Raw genomic sequence first — 21188 nt, forward strand, 5'->3', positions numbered from 1 at the left:
GGGGCGACTCCCACCCAAAAATTTAAGACTCCAGGGAGAGCTGGGCGGTCGCCCTGTGCAGCTCGGCGCTCGCCCGGCGGCCCCTCCCCCCGTTCCCCTCCCCCACCCCCTGCCCCTCCCCCACCCCCTCCGCCCCTCCCCCACCCTCCCGCCAGCGCCGCTTGAACCTCAGCTTGAGCGGCACGCGGGGGGGAGGGGAAACCCCCCGAGCCCCTCCCCCACCCCCTCCGGGAGGCCCCTCCCCCTTCTGGGGTGGGGGAGGGGCGGCTGGGAACACGTCATCATCATCATCATCGTCATCATCATCATCATCATCCTCATCTTCATCATCCTCCTCCTCGCTGAGCTCCTCCACCTCCAGCTCCTCCTCCGACATCACCTCCACCTTGATCTGGGGGGGGGAGGGGGGCGGTGGGGGGTGGGGGAGGGGGAGGGAGGGGCCGAGGGTCTCCCTCCCCACCCCGCGCCCCTCCCCCACCCCGCGCCCCTCCCCCGCCGCTTTCTCCCGCGGTTTTTGCCTCTTTCCCGGCGGGGGGGGTTGGAGTTTGAAGGGGAAGGGGGGTGGGGGAGGGGGTGGGGGAGGGGTGGGGGGGGGGGCGGTGGGGGAGGGGCAGGATGAGGGCGGGGTGGGGGCAGGGCAGGAAGGCTCTGGGGCTCAGGTGGTAACTCAGGACGCTGCGCGTTTGCGCCGCCAGGGCGCGCTGCAGGTCCTCCGCCGAGAAGGAGAAGTGAGACCCTCCGGAGCTCCCACAATTCCCCGCGGCCGCCCCTCCCCCACCGCCCCCGAACAGCGGGCTGAGGGTGGGGGAGGGGGTGAGGGGAGCGGGGGGAGGGGCCAGCAGCCCCCCCGCCCCTCCCCCGCCCAGGGGGGAGATGGGGGGGAAGGGGCTGAGCGGGGGGTCGCGGGGGGAGGGGTAGAGGCGGAACAGCCCCTGGGGGAGGGGGAGGGGCGGGGTGGTGGTGGGGAGGGGCCGGAAGCCGCCGCCGCCCTCCCCCGCCGCCGGGGGTGGGGAGGGCGGGGTGGGAGGGGCGGGGAGCCTCTTCCGGTTCTCCGGAACCGTCGCTGAGCGAGCCCAGGCGGCGGGGAGGGGCGAAGGGGGAGGGGGAGGGGCGAGGAGGGGGGCTCGGGGTGGGGAGGGGAGGGGAGAGGGGCCGGGGGAGGGGCCGGCGAGGGGCGGGAAGCGGAAGTGGGAACCCCCCGAGGGGAGGGGGGGGGCGCTCTGCGGCAGCGGGGGACCTGCGGGGGGAGGGGGAGGGGAGAGAGGGGGAGGGGGAGGGGTTAGCGATGGGGGTGTGGCCTGGGGGGGGACACAGCCAGACCCACCCTGGGCACACCTGGGTACATCCAGGGCACACCTGGGCACACCTGGGGCACCCCTAGACCCACCCAAACCCCACCTGGACACACCCAGATCCACCCTGACCACACCTGGCCACACCCAGCCACACCCTGAGCACACCTGGACACACCTGGGCTATACCTGGCCACACCCAGGGCACACCTGGGCATGTCTAGGGTACACCTGAGCACACCTGGGCACACCCAGACCCACCCTGACACACCTGGGCTACACCTTGGGCACACCTGGGGTACAACTGACCATACCCTGACCTCACCTGGGCACCCCAAGACACACCTAAGCACACCTGGACCCACCTGGGCATCTCTAGGATATACCTGGAAACACCTGGCCACACCCTGAGCACACCTGGGCACACCTGGGGTACACCTGGCCACACCCAGACCCACCCTGACCCATCCTGACCTCACCTGCGCACCCCAAGACACACCTGGGCACACCTGAGCTACATCTGGCCACACCTGGGGCACACCTGGGCACCCCCAGACCACACCCAGCCTCACCTTGACCACACCTGGGCACCCCCAGCCACACCCTGACCACACCCAGGACACACCTGGGGTACACCTGGCCACACCCAGACCCACCCTGGGCACACCTGGTCAAGACTAGACCCCACCCTGACACACCTGGACACACCCAGACCCACCCTGGGCACACCTGGGCACACCTGGGTACATCCAGGGCACACCTGGGCACACCTGGGTACACCCAAACCCCACCTGGACACACCCAGACCCACCCTGAGCACACCTGGACACACCCAGAGCATACCTGGACCCACCTGGGCATGTCTAGGGTACACCTGAGCACAACCTGGGCACCCTCAGCCCCATCCTGGCCACACCCAGACCCACCTGGGCACACCTGGTCAAGCCTAGACCCCACCCTGACACACCTGGCCACACCCAGAGCACACCTGGACCCACCCAGCCCCACCTGGCCACACCCTGACCTCACCTGGCCACACCCAGCCCCACCCTGAGCACACCTGGGTTACACCTGGGGCACACCTGACCATGCCCAGACCCACCCTGACCTCACCTGGGCATTCCAAGACCCACCTGGGCACCCCCAGGGCACACCTGGGCACACCCTGACCCACCCAAACCCCATCTGGACACACCTGGGCACACCTGGGCATGTCTAGGATACACCTGAGCACACCTGGGCACACCTGAGTACATCCAGACTCACCCTGACCTCACCTGGGCACACCTGGGCATGGCCAGAGCACACCTGGGCACATCCAGGGCACACCTGGACCCACCTGGGCATGTCTAGAATACACCTGAGCACACCTGGGCACACCCAGACCACACCCACTCCTTCCCACCCCATCCTAACCTCACCTGGCCACACCCAGACCCACTCTGACCACACCTGGGCACCCCAAGACCCACCTGGGCACACCCTGACCACACCCAGCCCCCCTTGACCACAGCTGGGGACCCCCAGAGCACACCTGGCCACACCCAGGGCACACCTGGGGTACACCTGGCCAAGCCTAGACCCCACCCTGACACACCTGGCCACACCCTGACCTCACCTGGCCACACCCAGGGCACACCTGAGCACACCTGGGTATGTCTAGGATATACCTGACCACACCTGGCCACACCTGGGCTACACCTGGCTACACCCAGACCCACCTGGCCACACCCTGACCACACCCAGGGCACACCTGGCCACACCCTGACCCCGCCCAGCCCCACCTGGCCACACCCAGACCCACCCTGACCACACCTGGCCACACCTGGCCACCCCCAGACCACACCCAAGCCCACCTGGCCACACCCAGCCCCACCTTGACCACAGCTGGGGACCCCCAGAGCACACCTGGCCACACCCAGACCCACCTGGGCACACCTGGGGTACACCTGCCCATACCCTGACCTCACCTGGGCACCCTCAGCCCCACCTGGGCACACCTGAGCTACATCTGGCCACACCTAGAGCACACCTGGCCACACCCAGACCTACCTGGCCACACCTGGGGTACACCTGGCCATGCCCAGACCCACCCAGACCTCACCTGGGCACACCTGGGGTACACCAGGGCTACACCTGGCCACACCCTGACCTCACCTGGCCACACCTGGGCACACCTGGGGCACCCCCAGACCCACTGTTACCTCACCTGGCCACACCCAGACACACCTTGACCACACCTGGGGTACACTTGGCCACACCCAGGGCACATCTGGGGCACACCTGGGCACAGCCAGACACACCTGGGCACACCTAGGGCACACCTGGGCACACCTGGGGTACACCTGGCCACACCCAGACCCACCTGGGCACACCTAGGGCACACCTGGGGTACACCTGGGGTACACCTGGCTACACCCAGACCCACCCAGACCCACCTGGGCACACCTGGGGTACACCTGGCCACACCCAGACCACACCCAGCCCCACCCTGAACTCACCTGGCCACACCCAGTCCCACCTTGGCCCCGCCCAGCCCCACCTGGCCACACCCAGCCCCACCCACACCACACCTGGCCACACCCAAACCACACCCAGACCCACCCTGACCACACCTGGGCTACACCTGGGCACACCTGGACCCACCCAGCCCCACCTTGGCCCCGCCCAGCCCCACCTGGCCACACCTGGGCTACACCTGGCCACACCCAGCCCCGCCCAGCCCCGCCCAGCCCCGCCCATCTCACCTGCGAGCCCCAGGTCGATGAAAGGATAATTAACGAGAACCAATTTGTTGAAGTTGAACTTGTAGGTGAATCTCTTGCCTTTGGTTTTGTGCAAAATGCGCTTGTTGTAGTAATACCTGTGCGGGGGAGGGGCTGTGAGCACCTGGGCACACCTGGGATACCCGAAATAGCCCAAAAAACACCTAAAAATACCCAAAAATAGCCCAAAATAGCCCCAAAAACACCTAAAAATACCCAAAATATCCCAAAAATATCCCGAAAACACCTGAAATATCCCAAAATATCTCAAAAACACCTAAAAAATACCCAAAAAACCCCAAAAAACCACCAAAAACACCTGAAAATACCCCAAAAATACCAAAAAACCCACCAAAACCACCTGAGATATCCCAAAATATCCCAAAATATCCCAAAATATCCCAAAAATATCCCGAAAATATCCGAAAATATCCCAAAAATATCCCAAAATATCCCAAAGATTTCCCAAAATATCCCAAAGATATCCCAAAATATCCCAAAAATATCCTGAAATATCCCAAAATATCCCAAAATATCCCGAAAATATCTCAAAATATCCCGAAAATATCCCAAAATATCCCAAAAACACCTGAAATGCACCAAAAAACCCCAAAAAACACCTGAAAATACCCAAAAACACCCAAAAAACCCACCAAAAACACCTGAGATATCCCAAAAACACCTGAAATATCCCAAAATATCCCAAAAATATCCCAAAAATATCCCGAAATATCCCAAAATAACCCAAAAATATCCCAAAAACACCTGAAATATGCTGAAAACACCCAAAAAACCCACCAAAAATACCCCGAAAATATCCCAAAAACACCTGAAATGCACCAAAAACACCCAAAACCACCTGAGATACCCCAAAACACCCCAAAAATATCCCAAAAATATCCCAAAAACACCTGAAATACCCCAAAAACACCTGAAAAAACCCACCAAAACCACCTGAAAATACCCCAAAAATACAGAAAAACCAATCAAAACCACCTGAAATATCCCAAAAACACCCAAAAAGACGCTAAAATATCCCAAAAACAGCTGGGCAATGAGGAAACACCTGAAACATCCCAAAAATACCCCAAAACAGCCCCAAAAACACCTGAAATACCCCAAAACACCCCGAAAACACCCTGAAAACACTCAAAAACACCCAAAATACCCAAAAAACACCCCAAAAATACCCCAAACGTACACCAGACACCCAAAAAACACCTCAGAAACATCCCAAAAAACCCCAAAACATCCCAAAAAAACCCACAAATAACCCAATGTCCCAATATCCCCCAATATCCCAAATGTCCCCAATGTCCCCAAATGTCCCCAATGTCTCCAATGTCCCAAAAATTCCAAATGTCCCCAATGTCCCAAGTAACCCCATTAATCCCCAACATCCCCAATGTCCCCAATATTCCCAATGGTCCCAATGTCCCAAATGTTCCCAGTGTCCCCAATGTCCCCAACATCCCCAATGTCGCCAATATTCCAAATGCCCCCAATGCCTCCAATATCCCCAACATCCCAAATATCCCCAATATCCCCAAATGTCCCCAACATCCTCAATGCCCCCAATGTGTCCAACGTCTCCAATGTCCCCCAATGTCCCCAGATGTCCCCAATGTCCCCAACCCCACCTGAGGGCGCGGCTGAGCTTGTCGTAGTTCATGTGGGGCTTGACTTGTGTGTCCCCAATGTCCCCAATGTCCCCAATGTCTCTAGAGATCCCATGGTGACTTTAGGGTCCCCAGGGTGTCGATTTCAGTGTCCCCAATGTCCCCAATGTCCCCAACATCCCCAATATCCCCAATGTCCCAAATATTCCAAATATTGCCAATGTCCCCAGTGTCCCCAGATGTCCCCAAATGTCCCCAGAGTGACCTGAGGGCGCGGCTGAGCTTGTCGTAGTTCATGTGGGGCTTGATTTGCCTGTCACCAATGTCCCCAATGTCCCCAAAGTCCCCAACATCCCAAATATCCCCAATATCCTGAATACCCCAAATAACCCCAATATCGCCAATGTCCCCAAATGTCCCCAGCTGTCCCCAGAGTGACCTGAGGGTGCAGCTGAGCTTGTCGTAGTTCATGTGGGGCTTGCACTTGCGCACCCCCCACAGTGTCCCCAATGTCCCCAAATATCCCAAATAACCCCAAATATCCCCAATATCCCAAATATCCCAAACATCCCCAATGTCCCCAATGTCCCCAACATCCCCAATGTCCCCAATATTCCAAATGCCCCCAATGCCTCCAATATCCCCAACATCCCAAATATCCCCAATATCCCCAAATGTCCCCAACATCCCCAATGCCCCCAATGTGTCCAACGTCTCCAATGTCCCCCAAATGTCCCCAGATGTCCCCAATGTCCCCAGAGTGACCTGAGGGCGCGGCTGAGCTTGTCGTAGTTCATGTGGGGCTTGACTTGCCTGTCACCAATGTCCCCAATGTCCCCAAGATCCCAAATAACCCCAAATATCCCCAATGTCCCCAATGTCCCCAATGTCCCCAAATGTCCCCAGTGTCCCCAACATCCCAAATAACCCCAATATTCCCAATGTCCCCAATGTCCCCAGTGTCCCCAATGTCCCCAATGTCCCCAATGTCCCCAGAGTGACCTGAGGGCGCGGCTGAGCTTGTCGTAGTTCATGTGGGGCTTGACTTGTGTGTCCCTAATGATGTCCCTAATGTCCCCAGTGTCCCCAAGATCCCAAATAACCCCAATATTCCAAATGTCCCCAATGTGCCCAATGTCCCCAAATGTCCCCAGATGTCCCCAATGTCCCCAGAGTGACCTGAGGGCGCGGCTGAGCTTGTCGTAGTTCATGTGGGGCTTGCACTTGCGCACCCCCCACAGTGTCCCCAATGTCCCCAGTGTCCCCAACATCCCCAATATCCCCAATGTCCCAAATATTCCAAATATTGCCAATGTCCCCAGTGTCCCCAGATGTCCCCAATGTCCCCAGAGTGACCTGAGGGCGCGGCTGAGCTTGTCGTAGTTCATGTGGGGCTTGACTTGTATGTCACCAATGTCCCCAATGTCCCCAATATCTCAAATAACCCCAATATTCCAAATGTCCCCAATGTGCCCAATGTCCCAAATGTCCCCAAATGTCCCCAAATGTCCCCAGAGTGACCTGAGGGTGCGGCTGAGCTTGTCGTAGCTCATGTGGGGTTTGCACTTGCGCACCCCCCACAGTGTCCCCAATGTCCCCAGTGTCCTCAACATCCCAAACACCCCCAACATCCTGAATATCCCCAGTGTCCCCAGATGTCCCCAGTGTCCCCAGAGTGACCTGAGGGCGCGGCTGAGCTTGTCGTAGTTCATGTGGGGCTTGACTTGCGTGTCACCAATGTCCCCAATGTCCCCAATATCTCAAATAACCCCAATATTCCAAATGTCCCCAATGTGCCCAATGTCCCAAATGTCCCCAAATGTCCCCAATGTCCCCAGAGTGACTTGAGGGCGCGGCTGAGCTTGTCGTAGTTCATGTGGGGCTTGCACTTGCGCACCCCCCACAGTGTCCCCAATGTCCCCAGTGTCCTCAACATCCCAAATACCCCCAATATCCTGAATATCCCCAATGTCCCCAGATGTCCCCAGTGTCCCCAGAGTGACCTGAGGGGGGTGGTTGTTGTTTGTGGGGTTGTTGTGTCCCCAATGTCCCCAATGTCTCTAAGATCCCATGTCCCCAGGGTGTCGATTTTAGTGTCCCCAATGTCCCCAACATCCCCAATATCCCCAATGTCCCAAATATTCCAAATGTCCCCAAATGTCCCCAGATGTCCCCAAAGTCCCCAGAGTGACCTGAGGGCGCGGCTGAGCTTGTCGTAGTTCATGTGGGGCTTGATTTGTATGTCCCCAATGTCCCCAACATCCCAAATAACCCCAAATATTCCCAATGTCCCGAATACCCCAAACATCACCAATGTCCCCAGATGTCCCCAAATGTCCCCAGAGTGACCTGAGGGCGCGGCTGAGCTTGTCGTAGTTCATGTGGGGCTTGCACTTGCGCACCCCCCACAGCCGCGCCACCTCGTCGGGGTCCTTGATGACGAACTCGCCGTAGTCGCCCTGCCAGGCGATGACCTCGCGGTACTGCTCCTGCCGCAGCAGCTCCAGGATGAAGTGCCACAGCTGGATCTGCCGCGAGCCGGGGCTCGACTCCGCCTTGTACGCCCACTCGGGGAACGCGAACCCTGCGGGGACAGCGGGGGACATTGGGGACATTGGGGACATTGGGGACATTTGACATGTTGGGGACATTGGGGACATTGGGGACATTGGGGACATTGGGGACATTGGGGACGTTGGGGACATTGGACATTGGGGACATTGGGGACATTGGGGACATTGGGGACACAGGGCTCGACTCCGCCTTGTACGCCCACTCGGGGAACGCGAACCCTGCGGGGACAGCGGGGGACATTGGGGACATCAGGGGTGTTGGGGACATTGGGGACATTGGGGATGTTGGGGAGGTTTGACATGTTGGGGACATTGGGGATGTTTGGGACATTGGGGACATTGGGGATAATAGAGATATTGGGGACATTGGGGACATTGGGGACATTGGGGACATTGGGGACATTGGGGACGTTTGGGACATTGGGGACATTAGGGATATTGGGGACATTGGGGACATTGGGGACACCAAAATCCACACCCTGGAAACCCTAAAGTCACTCTGGGATCCTCATAGACATTGGGGACATTGGGGACATTTGGCACGTTGAGGGCATTGGGGACATTGGGGACATTGGGGACATTGGGGACATTGGGGACATTGGGGACATTTGAGATGTTGGGGACATTGGGGACATTGAGGATGTTTGGGATATTGGGGACATTGGGGACATTGGGGACATTTGGCACGTTGAGGGCATTGGGGACATTGGGGACATTGGGGACATTGGGGACATTTGGGGACATTGGGGACATTTGGGGGACATTGGGGATGTTGGGGACAATGGGGACATCAGAGGGACATCGATGTCCACTCCTGTGGTCACTCTGGGAACATGAACCCCGTGGGGACATTTGGGGACATTTGGGGACATTTGGGGACATTTGGGGACATCAGGGGTTCACCGCTGTCCCTCCAGTGCCACTCGGGAACCCCAAACCCCTCAGGACACCCAGGGATGGCAAATTTGGGGACAAATCTGGGGACAAATTTGGGGTTTCCAGACCCCCTGTGGGGCAGAATTTTGGGGTCACAACCCCTCCGCCCCTCCCCCACTGCCACACCCCTCAAATGACCCCAAAATGTCCCCAAATTGCCCCAAAATCACCCCAAAATCACCCCAAAATGGCCCCAAATTGCCCAAAAATGGCCCCAAATTGCCCCAAAATGACCCCAAAATGTCCCCAAATTGCCCCAAAATCACCCCAAAATCATCCCAAAATCACCCCAAAATAACCCCAAAATCGCCCCAAAATCACCCCAAAATCGCCCCAAAATCACCCCAAATTGCCCAAAATCACCCCAAAATTGCCCCAAAATTACCACAAAATGACCCCAAATTGCCCCAAAATCCCCCCAAAATTACCCCAAAATCACCCCAAATTGCCCCAAAATCACCCCAAATTGCCCCAAAATCTCCCCGAAATTTGGGGATTTTGGGATTTTCGGCTGATCTCCCCCCTCCATCCCCATCCCGTCGCCATGGCAACCGAGGATGCTAAAAATAACCCCAGAGGGAGGAAGATTTGGGAAAAACCCCAAAAATCGCCCCCGGGGAGGGGGAGGGGAGAAACCCCCGAAATAGCGACACTAAAAATAGAAACCCCAAAAAGGAGCCCGAAAAACGGCGAGGGAAGGAAAAAAAAACCCAAAATGGCCCCAAAAAATCCCGAAAATTGGAATCCCGAAATCCGAATCCCAAAATCCGAACCCCAAAATTGGAATCCCAAAATTGGAATCCCAAAATGGGAATCCCAAAATGGGAATCCCAAAAAGGAACCCCAAAAATGAGTCCTAAAAACGAGATCCCGAAAATAAAACCCCGAAAAATTGCCGGAGTGGAAAAAACCCCGAAAATGGAATCCCAAAAAGAGGATCCCAAAAAGAGGATCCTAAAAAAAATCCCAAAAAAAACCCCAAAAACAGCAGCTCAAGGGAATGGGGCACCCCATAGCCATCACCCCATAACTATTGGGATCCCATAACCATCACCCCATAACCATCACCCCATAACTACTGGGATCCCATAACTATCACCCTATAACCAGGATCACCCCACAACCTCCCTCACCCCGTAACCATCACCCCATAAGCATGGCGATCCCATAGCCATCACCCCATAACTTCCCCTCACCTCATAACCGTAACCATCACCCCATAAGTATTTAGGATCCCATAACCATCACCCCATAACCATCACCCCAAAACCATGGTGATCCCAAAGCTATCACCCCATAGCCATCACCCCATAAGTACTGGGATCGGATAACCATCACCCCATAGCCATGGCGATCCCATAACCATCACCCCATAGCCATAACCATCCTCCCATAGCCATCACCCCATAGCCTGCCTCACCCCATAACCTCCATCATGCCATAACTACTGGGATCCCATAACTATCACCCCATAACCTCCCCCACCCCATAGCCATCACCCCATAACTCTCAAGGTCACCCCATAACTATCACCCCATAACAATCAATCACCCCACAACCTCCCCTATCCCATAACCTCCCTCACCCCATAACTATTGGGATCCCATAACCATCACCCCATAACCATCACCCCATAGCCACAACTGTCACCCCATAACCATGGTGATCTCATAGCTATCACCCCATAGCCATCACCCCATAACTATTGGGATCCCATAACCATCACCCCATAGCCATAACTATCACCCCATAGCCATCACCCCATAACCATCACCCCACAACTATTGGGATCCCATAACTATCACCCCATAACCAGGATCACCCCATAACTTCCATCACCCCATAACCATCACCCCATAGCCATAACCATCACCCCATAACCATCACCCCATAACCATCACCCCACAACTATTGGGATCACCCCATAGCCATCACCCCGTAACTCTCAGGGTCACCCCATAACCATCACCCCATAACCATAACTATCATCCCATAACCATCACCCCATAACTCTCAGGGTCACCCCATAACTATTGGGATCCCATACCCATCACCCCATAACCATAACTATCATCCCATAACCATCACCCCACAACTATTGGGATCCCATAACTATCACCCCATAACTATCACCTCATAACTATTGGGATCACCCCATAACCTCCCTCACCCCATAACTATTGGGATCCCATAACTATCACCCCATAACCAGGATCACCCCATAACTTCCATCACCCCATAACCATCACCCTATAACTACTGGGATCACATAACCATCACCTCACAACCTCCCCCACCCCATAACTATTGGGATCCCATAACCTTAAGTATCACCCCGTAACCTCCCTCACCCCATAGCCATCACCCCATAACTGTCAGGATCACCCTATAACCAACACCCCATAACCTCCACCACCCCATAACTCTCAGAGTCACCCCACAACCTCTGTCACCCCATAACCATCACCCCACAACTATTGGGATCTCATAACCTCCATCACCCCATAACTCTCAGGGTCACCCCATAACTATTGGGATCACCCCATAACCTCCATCACCCCATAACCATAACTATCATCCCATAACCATCACCCCACAACTATTGGGATCACCCCACAACCATCACCCCATAACCATCACCCCATAACCATCACCCCATAACCATTGGGATCCCATAACCAGGATCACCCCATAACCTCCCTCACCCCATAACTATTGGGATCCCATAACCATCACCCCATAACCTCCCTCACCCCATAACCTCCATCACCCCATAACTTCCATCACCCCATAACTTCCATCACCCCACAACCATCACCCCACAACTCTCAGGGTCACCCCATAACTCCCCTCCCCCCTCCCTCTCCCCTCCCCCTCTGTCTGCGGGCGGGTGGGGGAGGGGCGCTGGGGTGGGGGAGGGGCGCTGGGGTGGGGGAGGGGCGCTGGGGACAACAGTGGGGTTTGTTCTCCGCCAGCCGCGGGGGGGTTTGGGGACCCGAGGTGACATCAGCGCCATCAATGGGGACACTGTGCGGCGACCCCAGAGCGGGGGGAGACCCTAAAGGGGGCGAGGATCCCAAATTGGGGGCGGAGACCCTAAAAAACTCGGCAAAGACCCCAAAACAGGGCAGAGATCCCAAACTGAGACCCCAAAAAGGGGGTGAGACCCCAAAAAACTGGGCTGAGATCCCAAAGCTGGGCAGAGACCCCAAATTGGGACCCTAAAGGGGGCGGGGATCCCAAATTGGGACCCCAAAACAGGGTGAGACCCCAAAAAACTGGGCAGAGATCCCAAAAACTGGGCGGAGAACCCAAACTGGACCCCAAAAATGGGCAGAGACCCCAAATTGGGACCCCAAAACAGGGTGAGACCCCAAAACAGGGCAGAGATCCCAAAAACCCGGGCAGGGACCCCAAATTGGGACCCCAAAAAGGGGAGGAGATCCTAAATTGGGACCCCAAAAAGGGGAGGAGACCCCAAAAAACTGGGCAGAGACCCCAAATTGGGCCCCCAAAACAGGGTGAGACCCCAAAAAACTGGGCTGAGATCCCAAAAACTGGGCAGAGAACCCAAACTGGACCCCAAAAATGGGCAGAGACCCTAAACTGGGACCCCAAAAACAGGAGGAGACCCCAAAAACTGGGCAGAGAACCCAAAAACTGGGCGGAGAACCCAAATTGGGACCCCAAAAAGGAGTTGGGACCCCAAACTGAGACCCTAAATGGGGGCGGAGACCCTAAACTGGGACCCCAAAAATGGGGTGAGACCCCAAAAACTGGGCAGAGACCCCAAATTGAGACCCCAAAACTGGGTAGAGACTCCAAAAACTGTGGGAAGACCCCAAACTGGGACCCCAAAGAGGGCGGAGATCCCAAATTGGGACCCCAAAAACTGGGCAGAGACCCCAAAAAAGGACAGAGACCCCAAAAAACCACAATCCCAAAACGGGACACCAACCTGGGACCCCAAAACAGGGACAGAGACCCCAAAAAACGGGCAGAGACCCAAAATTGGGACCCCAAAAACTGGGTAGAAACCCCAAATTGAGACCCCAAAAGAGGCAGAGACCCCAAATTGAGACCCCAAAAGAGGCAGAGACCCCAAATTGAGACCCCAAAAATGGACGGAGACCCCAAAAAACCGCGATCCCAAAACAGGACCCCAAACTGAGACCCCAAAACAGGGCAGAGACCAGCGGGAAGGTCCCAAAATGAGTTTGGGATTCCAAAAATGTCCCTAAAATGAGTTTGGGATTCCAAAAATGACCCCAAAAATCAGTTTGGGATTCCCGAAATGACCCCAAAACTGCCCAGGACCCCCGAAATGACCCCAAAATCAGTCTGGGATCTCCAAAATGACCCCAAAACTGCCCAGGGATCCCCAAAATGACCCCAAAATCAGTCTGGGATCCCCGAAATGACCCCAAAATCAGTCTGGGATCCCCAAAATGACCCCAAAATCAGTTTGGGATCCCCAAAATGACCCTAAAACCAGTTTGGGATTCCCGAAATGACCCCACAGAACTCACGACCCCCTGGAGGACCCGAAATTGGGAACCCCAAAGGCTGAGACCCCAAATTGGGACCCCAAATCCCCCAAATTTTGGGGTTTCCAAACTTTAAAACCCCAAAAAAGGGATCTGAGACCCCAAAATTTTGGGATTTTCCCACTTTTAGGATTCTCCCCAAACTTTCAGACCCCAAATTGAGACCCCAAATCCCCCAAATTTTGGGATTTTCCCACTTTTAGGATTCTCCCCAAACTCTGAGACCCCAAAAAGAGGACCTGAGACCCCAAAAATGGGTCTGAGACCCCAAAACCCCCAAATTTTGGGGTTTTCCCACTTTTGAGATTCTCCCCAAACTTTCAGACCCCAAATTAGGACCCCAAATCCCCCAAATTTTGGGATTTTCCAACTTTTAGGATTCTCCCCAAACTCCGAGACCCCAAAAGGGGTCTGAGACCCCAAATTAGGACCCCAAAACCCCCAAATTTTGGGATTTTCCCACTTTTGGGATTCTCCCCAAACTTTCAGACCCCAAAAAAGGGGATGAGACCCCAAAAAATGGGTCTGAGACCCAAAAATTTTGGGATTTTCCCACTTTTGGGATTCTCCCCAAACTTTCAGACCCCAAAAAGTGACCTGAGACCCCAAAAATGGGTCTGAGAGCCCAAATTGGGACCCCAAATCCCCCAAATTTTGGGATTTTCCCACTTTTGGGATTCTCCCCAAACTTCTCGCCCCCCAAAAAACTTTCCCCTCCCCCCCCAAATTTGGGGAGGGGTCTCACCCCGCCCGCTAGGGGGCGCTGTGTGTTTGGGGGCGTGGCTAACCCCAAAAAGGGGGCGTGGCCAAGGGAGGGGGGAGGGGCGAAAGGCGGGTGGGGGGGAGGGGCGGGGGAGAGACCCTCCGCCAGATGAGGAGGATGATTAATTTCATTAATTAATTAACGAACTCCGGCGAGTTAATTAACCCGAAAATTCACGGTATGGGGTGGGGGAGGGTGAGGGGCAATGGGGGTGGTCTCGCCCCTCCCCCCACCCCAAAAACACACAACGTGGCATCGCCGCCCCTCCCCCACCCCACTCGCGCAGCCCCCACGCGGAGGGTGGGGGAGGGGCGGATCGACCCCCCCTGCGCCCCTCCCCCCACCGTGGGAATTTCGGGTGGGGGAGGGGCTTTGGGGGGGGGGGTTGGTCTCGCCCCTCCCCCACCCCGCACAGACCGGGGGGGGGAGGGGTCGATCCGGGGGTGGGGGAGGGGCGGAAGCAACAGGTATTTTTGGGGAGAAACTCCGTAGAGATTTTGGGGGAGGGGTGGGGGGGTGGGTGTGTGGGGAGGGAGGACCCCCAAAGTGGGGGTGGGGAGGGGCGGCGCCACGTGGTGGGGGAGGGGCGGCGCTGGGGAAAGTTTGGCGGCCGGCGGGGTGGGGAGGGGCCGGAGGGGGAGGGGCGGCCGTTCCCTCCCCTCCCCCAAAAAAAGTTTCTCCCTCCCCTCCCCCTCTCCCCTCCCCACCCGACACCCCAAAATCTCTCCGCGGAGGGGGGGAGGGGGGGCGGCAGTTCCCACCTGCGTCCGCCGGAGTCTTCATGGCTGCGCTGCCGCCGCTCGCCGCCGTCGCCCCTCCCCCCACCCCCGCCCGGACACGCCCCTCGCCCCTCCCCCCGCCCCGCCCCCTCCGGCCCCTCCCCCACCCGCCGCGCCGCCGCGTCGCCATGGCGACAGGCCACGCCCACCCCTCCCCCAGCCACGCCCATCGCCGCTCTCAAGGACTTTTCCCGCGAAATTTGGGGATTTTGGGGGATTTTGGGGGATTTCGGGGGGTGGGGGAGGGGCGGCACCCCCAAATTCCCCTCCCCCACCACTCTCACCCCCAAATTTGGGGTTAAATTTGGCGGGGAAACTCCGAAAGGGGGCGTGGCCTGGCGCGGCACGTGGCCTCCCCACGTGGGTTAAGCCACGCCCCCCCTCTCCCCGCCCCTCCCCCTCCCCCCAGCCTGGCGCCGTCGCCCCTCCCCCCTCGGGGCTATAAATAGCCTCATTAATTATTCAGCAGGGCTAATGAGGGGTTGCGGGGAAGCCACGCCCACTCGGCAAGCCACGCCCACTTGTGGGCGGAGCCTAAAGGCGATTCGCGATCGGGGAAACTGAGGCAGCGCGGGGTGAGCTCTGCGCATGCGCGGGGCGGGTTGGGGGCGTGGCCAGCTCGGAGGGGGCGTGGCTTCCCGCAGTGGGCGTGGCTTGTTTAAAGTGGGCGTGGCCAGCCACCCTCCAGCGTGTCACCCCCACCCCCCCCACCCGCTGATTGGCCGAACGCTCTGACCAATCACAACCCACCGCGGTGACCTCATCGCTCGACCACCCCGGCTTGCCATTGGCTCGCCCAAACCACGCCCCCTCCCACCCCACGTGGGGGGCCGGGTGGGCGTGGCCGGGCGGCCGGCGCGGGCGCTGATTGGCTGGCTGCCGGCGGCGGCTCGGCTGTTGCTGAGGGGAAGCGCGGAGCGGCTCCGGATAGCGCGGCGGGCGCGGCGGGCCGGGTGAGCTCAGCGCCATGCTAATGAGATGCTAATCAGATGCTGATGAGATGCAAATCGCGCGCGGGGTAGATTTCCCCTCCCCTCCCCCCTTTTCCCCCTCCCCCACCCGCGGCGCTCCGGGGGGGTTTTCCCGCCCCTCCCCCCGCCCCTCCCCCCGCCCCTCCCCCCGCCCTGCTCACCCCGCCGGGGGGGAGGGGAGGGGGGAAAGGGGGCGGGGCTGGCGCGGGGGGTGATGGGAAATGCAGTCCGGCCGGCCTCGCCTTCCCGTGGGGCAGCGCGGCGGCGCGCAGGGCATGCTGGGAGTTGTAGGCAGCGAGGGGGGGAGGGGAGAAAAAAAAGGGGATTTCCCGTCGTGCACCGCGCGGCCACGCCCCCCTCCCCCCACCCCGCCAGGTAAACAAGCCGCCTGGCCACGCCCACCGCCCGCTCCGATTGGCTACTGTACCCCCAGCCCCGCCCACCGCGCGCTCCCATTGGCCACTGTCAGCGCGGAGGGGGAGGGGCGCCGGCGGGCAAAGCGGGGCGCTGATTGGCTGGCCGAGCTGTCAATCAAGCGGTTGTGGGCGCCGATTGGCTGCGGCCGCGGCCGCTGCCGGTTCATTCACCATTTTGTCGGCCTGGGGAGTCCGAGGGGCTCCGGTAGGCCTGGGGGGAGGGATGGGGTGGGGGAGGGAGGAGCGAGACCCCGGGGGCGGGGAGGAGGGCGCGGGGGGGAGGGTTTGGTGAGTGTCACCCCGCGGGGGGTGGGTCGCGGGAGCGGCTCCCCAGCACTTTTTGGGGGTGTCCCCCCCCCCCTCCCCGAAATTTGTCCCCAAAGTGTCGCTCGGCGCCACCGGGGAGGTGACAATGCCACCCCGGGGGGGGTCGCGGTGCTCCCCTCCCCCATCTTTTGGGGTGACACCCCCAAATTTTGGGGGGGGGAGGGTCGGAGTGACCACCCGAGTGACCACCGGGGTGACCACCGGAGTGACCACCGGAGTGACCACCGGAGTGACCACCGGGGTGACCACCGGGGTGACCACCGGGGTGACCACCGCACTGACCGCTCGCTGTCCCCGCAGGGCTCTCGGCGCCGCCCCGGCGGGAGGACGATGAAGGCGGCGAGGAAGGCTGGCGGCTCCTCCTCCTCTTCCTCCTCTTCCTCCTCCTCCTCCTCCTCGACCCCCCGAGCGGCTCCACCCCCCCCAGGCCGCCCCAAACCCCCCAAAACCCCCCCGAGCGACCCGCAGAGTGACCCTCCGGCCACCACCACCAGCAGCGCCGCCGCTCCATCCTCATCCTCATCCTCCTCCCCTCCCCTCCCCCACCACCCCGAGGACCCTCCCCCTCCCAGCCGCAAGACCACCACCTTCAAATCGCGCGCCCCCCGCAAGAAACCCAACCCGGGGGGCGAGCCGGGCGACCCCCTCGGTGACCCCGGCGACCACCCGAGCGACCCCCCGAGTGACCACCCCGCTGACCACCCCGCTGACCACCCGAGCGACCCCCACGGCGAGCCCAGCGGCTGCTCCAGCACCGACACGGCCAGCGAGCATTCCGCCGACGAGGGCGGCGGGGGTCTCACCCCCAACCCCCCTCCCCCACCCCCGGGGGACCCCCCGGCGCCCCCTCCCCACCTGGAGGCCGCTTTCCGCCGCCTGCGCTGCCAGCGCGTCCTGGCGCGCCGCGACGGCGTCTTCCGGCCGGCCGTGGTCAAGCAGCTCCGCCGCGGCCACGAGCTCGGCGTCCAGTTCGCCGGAGACCGGGCGGTCACTTTCCTCGAGGGTGGGTTTTTGGGCGACCCTCCGGCCGTGGTGTTGGACGCCACCCCTCCGGCCGGCGCGCTGGGCGTGGGGACGGCGGTTTGCGCCCGGCTGGACCCGGCCGAGACGCTCTACCGGCCGGGCACGGTGGTGGAGGTCAGCGCCAAGCCGCCGTCCTACCGGGTGAGGTTCGCCCCGCCGCCGCCGGCGCCGCCGGTGTGGGTGCCGCGGTCCGGCCTTCGCCTCCTCCGGCCGCCGTGGCCGCCGCAGGGACAGCCGGACGGCGGGCAAGGCGAGGATGATGAGGACGAAGCGGTGAGGCAGCAGCCGGAGGACGCCGAGGTGTCGAAAATCAGCGCGGCGCCTCCTCCTCCTCCTCCTCGCCCTGGTGGTGGTCATCCTGGTCCTCACCCCGGCGGTCATCCCGGCGGTCATCCTGCTGGTCATCCCACCGGTCACTCCGCTCCTCCTCCTCCTCCCCAACCCTCGGGGACTCCGCAGCCCAAATACAAGAAGGGCGACGTGGTTTGCACGCCGAACGGGATTCGGAAAAAATTCAACGGCAAGCAGTGGCGGCGGCTCTGCTCCCGCGACGGCTGCACCAAGGAGTCGCAGCGCCGCGGCTTCTGCTCGCGCCACCTCTCCATGAGAACCAAAGAGCTCGAGGGGCTCCCCGAGAACCGCGCCGGGCCGCCGGGAGGACCCCAAACCCCCCGAGGGGGCAGCGCCGAGTTCGAGTGGGACGAGACGTCGAGGGAGAGCGACGGCGACAACCGCGGCCGGCTGGGCGGCGTGGCGACTCACCCCAACCCGGATTTGTCGCGGTTCGAGTTCGACGAGTGCGAAGCCGCGGTGATGTTGGTGTCGCTGGGGAGTTCCCGCTCCGGGACGCCGAGTTTTTCCCCGGCGTCCACCCAGTCGCCGTTCTCCCCCACGCCGTCGCCGTCGCCGTCGCCGCTGTTCGGCTTCCGGCCGGCCAACTTCAGCCCGGTCACGGCGTCGCCGCGGGCTCGGGGTCGCCACTTGAGCTCGGGGACGCCGCGGCCGGGCGAGGGGCTCAGCCCACCTCCTCCTCCTCCTCCTCCTCCTCCTCCGCCGCCTCGGCCCAGACCGCCGTCCGGCGTGCCGCCGGTGTTCCAGCCCGGCTTGACCTTCACCGTCCCGCTGAGCCCGGGGAAGCGCAAGGCCGAAGCGCCGTTACCGGAGCCGCCGGACGGCGGGGTGGCCGCGGCGGGCGGCGGGATGTTCAGGGCGTTGTCGCCGTTGTTCTCGCCTCGCTCTCCGGCCGGACTGACCGCCGACCCTTGTCCGGCCGCCCGGCGGGTCCCTCCGGCCGTTCCTCGCGGCTCGCCGGTCATCGTCCGAAATCCCGAAGTTCCGTTGCCGGACAGGCCGCGGCCGCTGCCCCCTCCCCAAAAATCCACGCTGGCCGCCCCGGTGCCCATCAACGCCAACCGGCTGAGACCCCCCAGCCGGCCGGCCGCCCCCGCCGCGCCCCCGGCCGCCGCCGAGAGGGGACAGCAGGGGACGTTGGGCGCGCCGCTGCAGCCGGTGGCGTTCCACCCTTCGCCCGCCGCGCTGCTGCCGCTGCTGGTGCCGGGAGACTACGGGAGCGCCGCGCCGGCGCCGCGCAAGGAGATCGTCATGGGACGGCCCGGGACAGGTAGGGGATGTTTTGGGGGGGTTTGGGGATTTTTTGGGGATTTTTTGGGATTTTTTTGGGATTTTTAAGGAATTTTTTTGGGTTTATTGGGATTTTTTTGGGATTTTTTGGGGTTTTTAAGGAGTTTTGTTTGGGTTTATGGGGATTTTTTGGGGATTTTTTGGGTTTGTTTGGAGTTTTTTGAACTTTTTTGGGGGGGTTTAAAAAAGTTTGTTTGGACTTTTTGGGGTTTTTGGGGATTTCTGGGATTTTTTGGGATTTTTTTGGCGTTTTTTGAGGATTTTTTGGGGATTTTTTGAGGGGATTTTTTGGTATTTCTTGGGGATTTTTGGGGGATTTTTTGGGGATTTTTGGAGGATTTTTTGGGGATTATTTTTTAAATTTTTTGGGACTTTTTGGGGGGGCTGGGTGTGATCGGGAGGGGCGTGGTGACGTCAGGAGGGCGATGACGTCACATGCAGTGTCGTGGTGACATCAGAGCGTCGCGGCAGCGTTGGTGCGTCGCGGTGACGTCACGTTGACGTCACGGGAGTGTCGCGGTGACATCATAGCAGTGCCAGGGCCGTGTTGTGATGAGCTGGTGACGTCAGAGCAGTGCCAGGGTGCATTACGGGGGTGTGGTGACGTCACAATGACGTCACAGCGATGTCAGCCACCAGGCGCGGGCTGTTTCCCCCCTCACGGTGACGTCACTCCCCAATGGGCGTGGCCTGGCGCTCTCCGAGGTGGGCGTGGCCTCCCTTCCCGGAGTGGGCGTGGCCTCCCCGGCCGCGCCGCGCGCGCACCGTCGTGGGAAAGGGGGGGCGCCCTCATTTGCATACGCGCGGCGCTCGCCCAATGGGAGCGCGGCGCGGGGGCGGGAAAAGCCCCCAGCTCATTTGCATACGCGCGCGGGCGGGGAGGGGGGGCCGAGTGGGCGGGGGGGGCCGAGGGCGGGGGAACCTTCATTTGCATACGCGCGCGCGGCGGCCAATGGGAGCGCGGGGATCGCCCCGGCGATTTGCATGCGGGGAGCGCGGCGGCCAATCAGCGCCGGGCGGGGAGGGCGCGCGGGGCAGGGGGGGAGCACCGCGCATGCGTGAGGGGAGTGGTGGAGGGGGGGGGGAGGCGCGCGCCTTCCCTGCGCGCGGCGGGCGCGGGCGGCGGCCCCGGGATATAAAAAAAAAAACCCTTAAAAAAAAAACCCCTTTTAAAAAAATTATAAAACCGTTCAAACCCGGGATAAACCCGCAGCGGAACCGCCGCCACACCTTCCTCCTCCTCCTCCCTTTTCCCCCGCCATGTCCTCCACCGCCCTCCCCCCGGCCGCGGCCCCGCGGAGAGGCCTCGGCATGTTCGGTCAGTGAGGCGAATCGTGAGGGGAAAAGGGGAGAATCGTGAGGGGAAAAGGGGTTCGGAAGGGGTTGGGGGGCGGCGAGGAGGGGTTTCAGGGGGGTTTTGGGGGTTTTTGGGGTTTTTTTGGGGAGGGGGATCGAGGGGGGAGGGAGCGGCGCGGTCGGCGTGAGGGGGATGAGGGGCGGTGAGGGGATTTTGGGGAGGGGGAGGCGGTGGGGAGC

At 60.2% G+C, this 21188-nt stretch overlaps 2 protein-coding genes and 1 long non-coding RNA gene across 3 annotated transcripts in view; 1 reads left to right on the forward strand and 2 right to left on the reverse strand.

Annotated features, from left to right (window-relative positions):
• Positions 1 to 6: 6 nt before the first annotated feature.
• ERF (ETS2 repressor factor) lies at positions 7 to 15381 on the reverse strand. The gene is given in 7 exon segments (XM_085044627.1): positions 7 to 511; positions 514 to 638; positions 640 to 1040; positions 1119 to 1237; positions 4040 to 4155; positions 8026 to 8260; positions 15257 to 15381. Coding segments are annotated over 7 exon segments (1203 nt in total). The 5' UTR covers positions 15279 to 15381; the 3' UTR covers positions 7 to 326.
• On the reverse strand, positions 1581 to 2175 carry LOC146423491 (uncharacterized). Its single transcript, XR_014847495.1, has 3 exons — positions 2136 to 2175; positions 1855 to 1917; positions 1581 to 1657 (listed from the first exon to the last, which is right to left on the reverse strand). It is a non-coding gene; the product is annotated as an uncharacterized LOC146423491 (long non-coding RNA).
• A 657-nt stretch (positions 15382 to 16038) lies between the features above and the next one.
• The window catches only part of CIC (capicua transcriptional repressor), a 50831-nt gene continuing 45681 nt past the window's right edge, over positions 16039 to 21188 (forward strand). Inside the window, 2 exon segments of the mRNA XM_085044628.1 lie at positions 16039 to 16227; positions 17289 to 19659. Coding sequence (XP_084900754.1) covers positions 17319 to 19659 — 2341 coding nt within the window. The 5' untranslated portion in view covers positions 16039 to 16227; positions 17289 to 17318.

This window comes from Lichenostomus cassidix, unplaced genomic scaffold (assembly GCF_008360975.1).
Source record: "Lichenostomus cassidix isolate B80296 unplaced genomic scaffold, HeHo_3.0 HiC_scaffold_37, whole genome shotgun sequence".
NCBI classification, from domain to species: Eukaryota; Metazoa; Chordata; class Aves; order Passeriformes; family Meliphagidae; genus Lichenostomus; species Lichenostomus cassidix.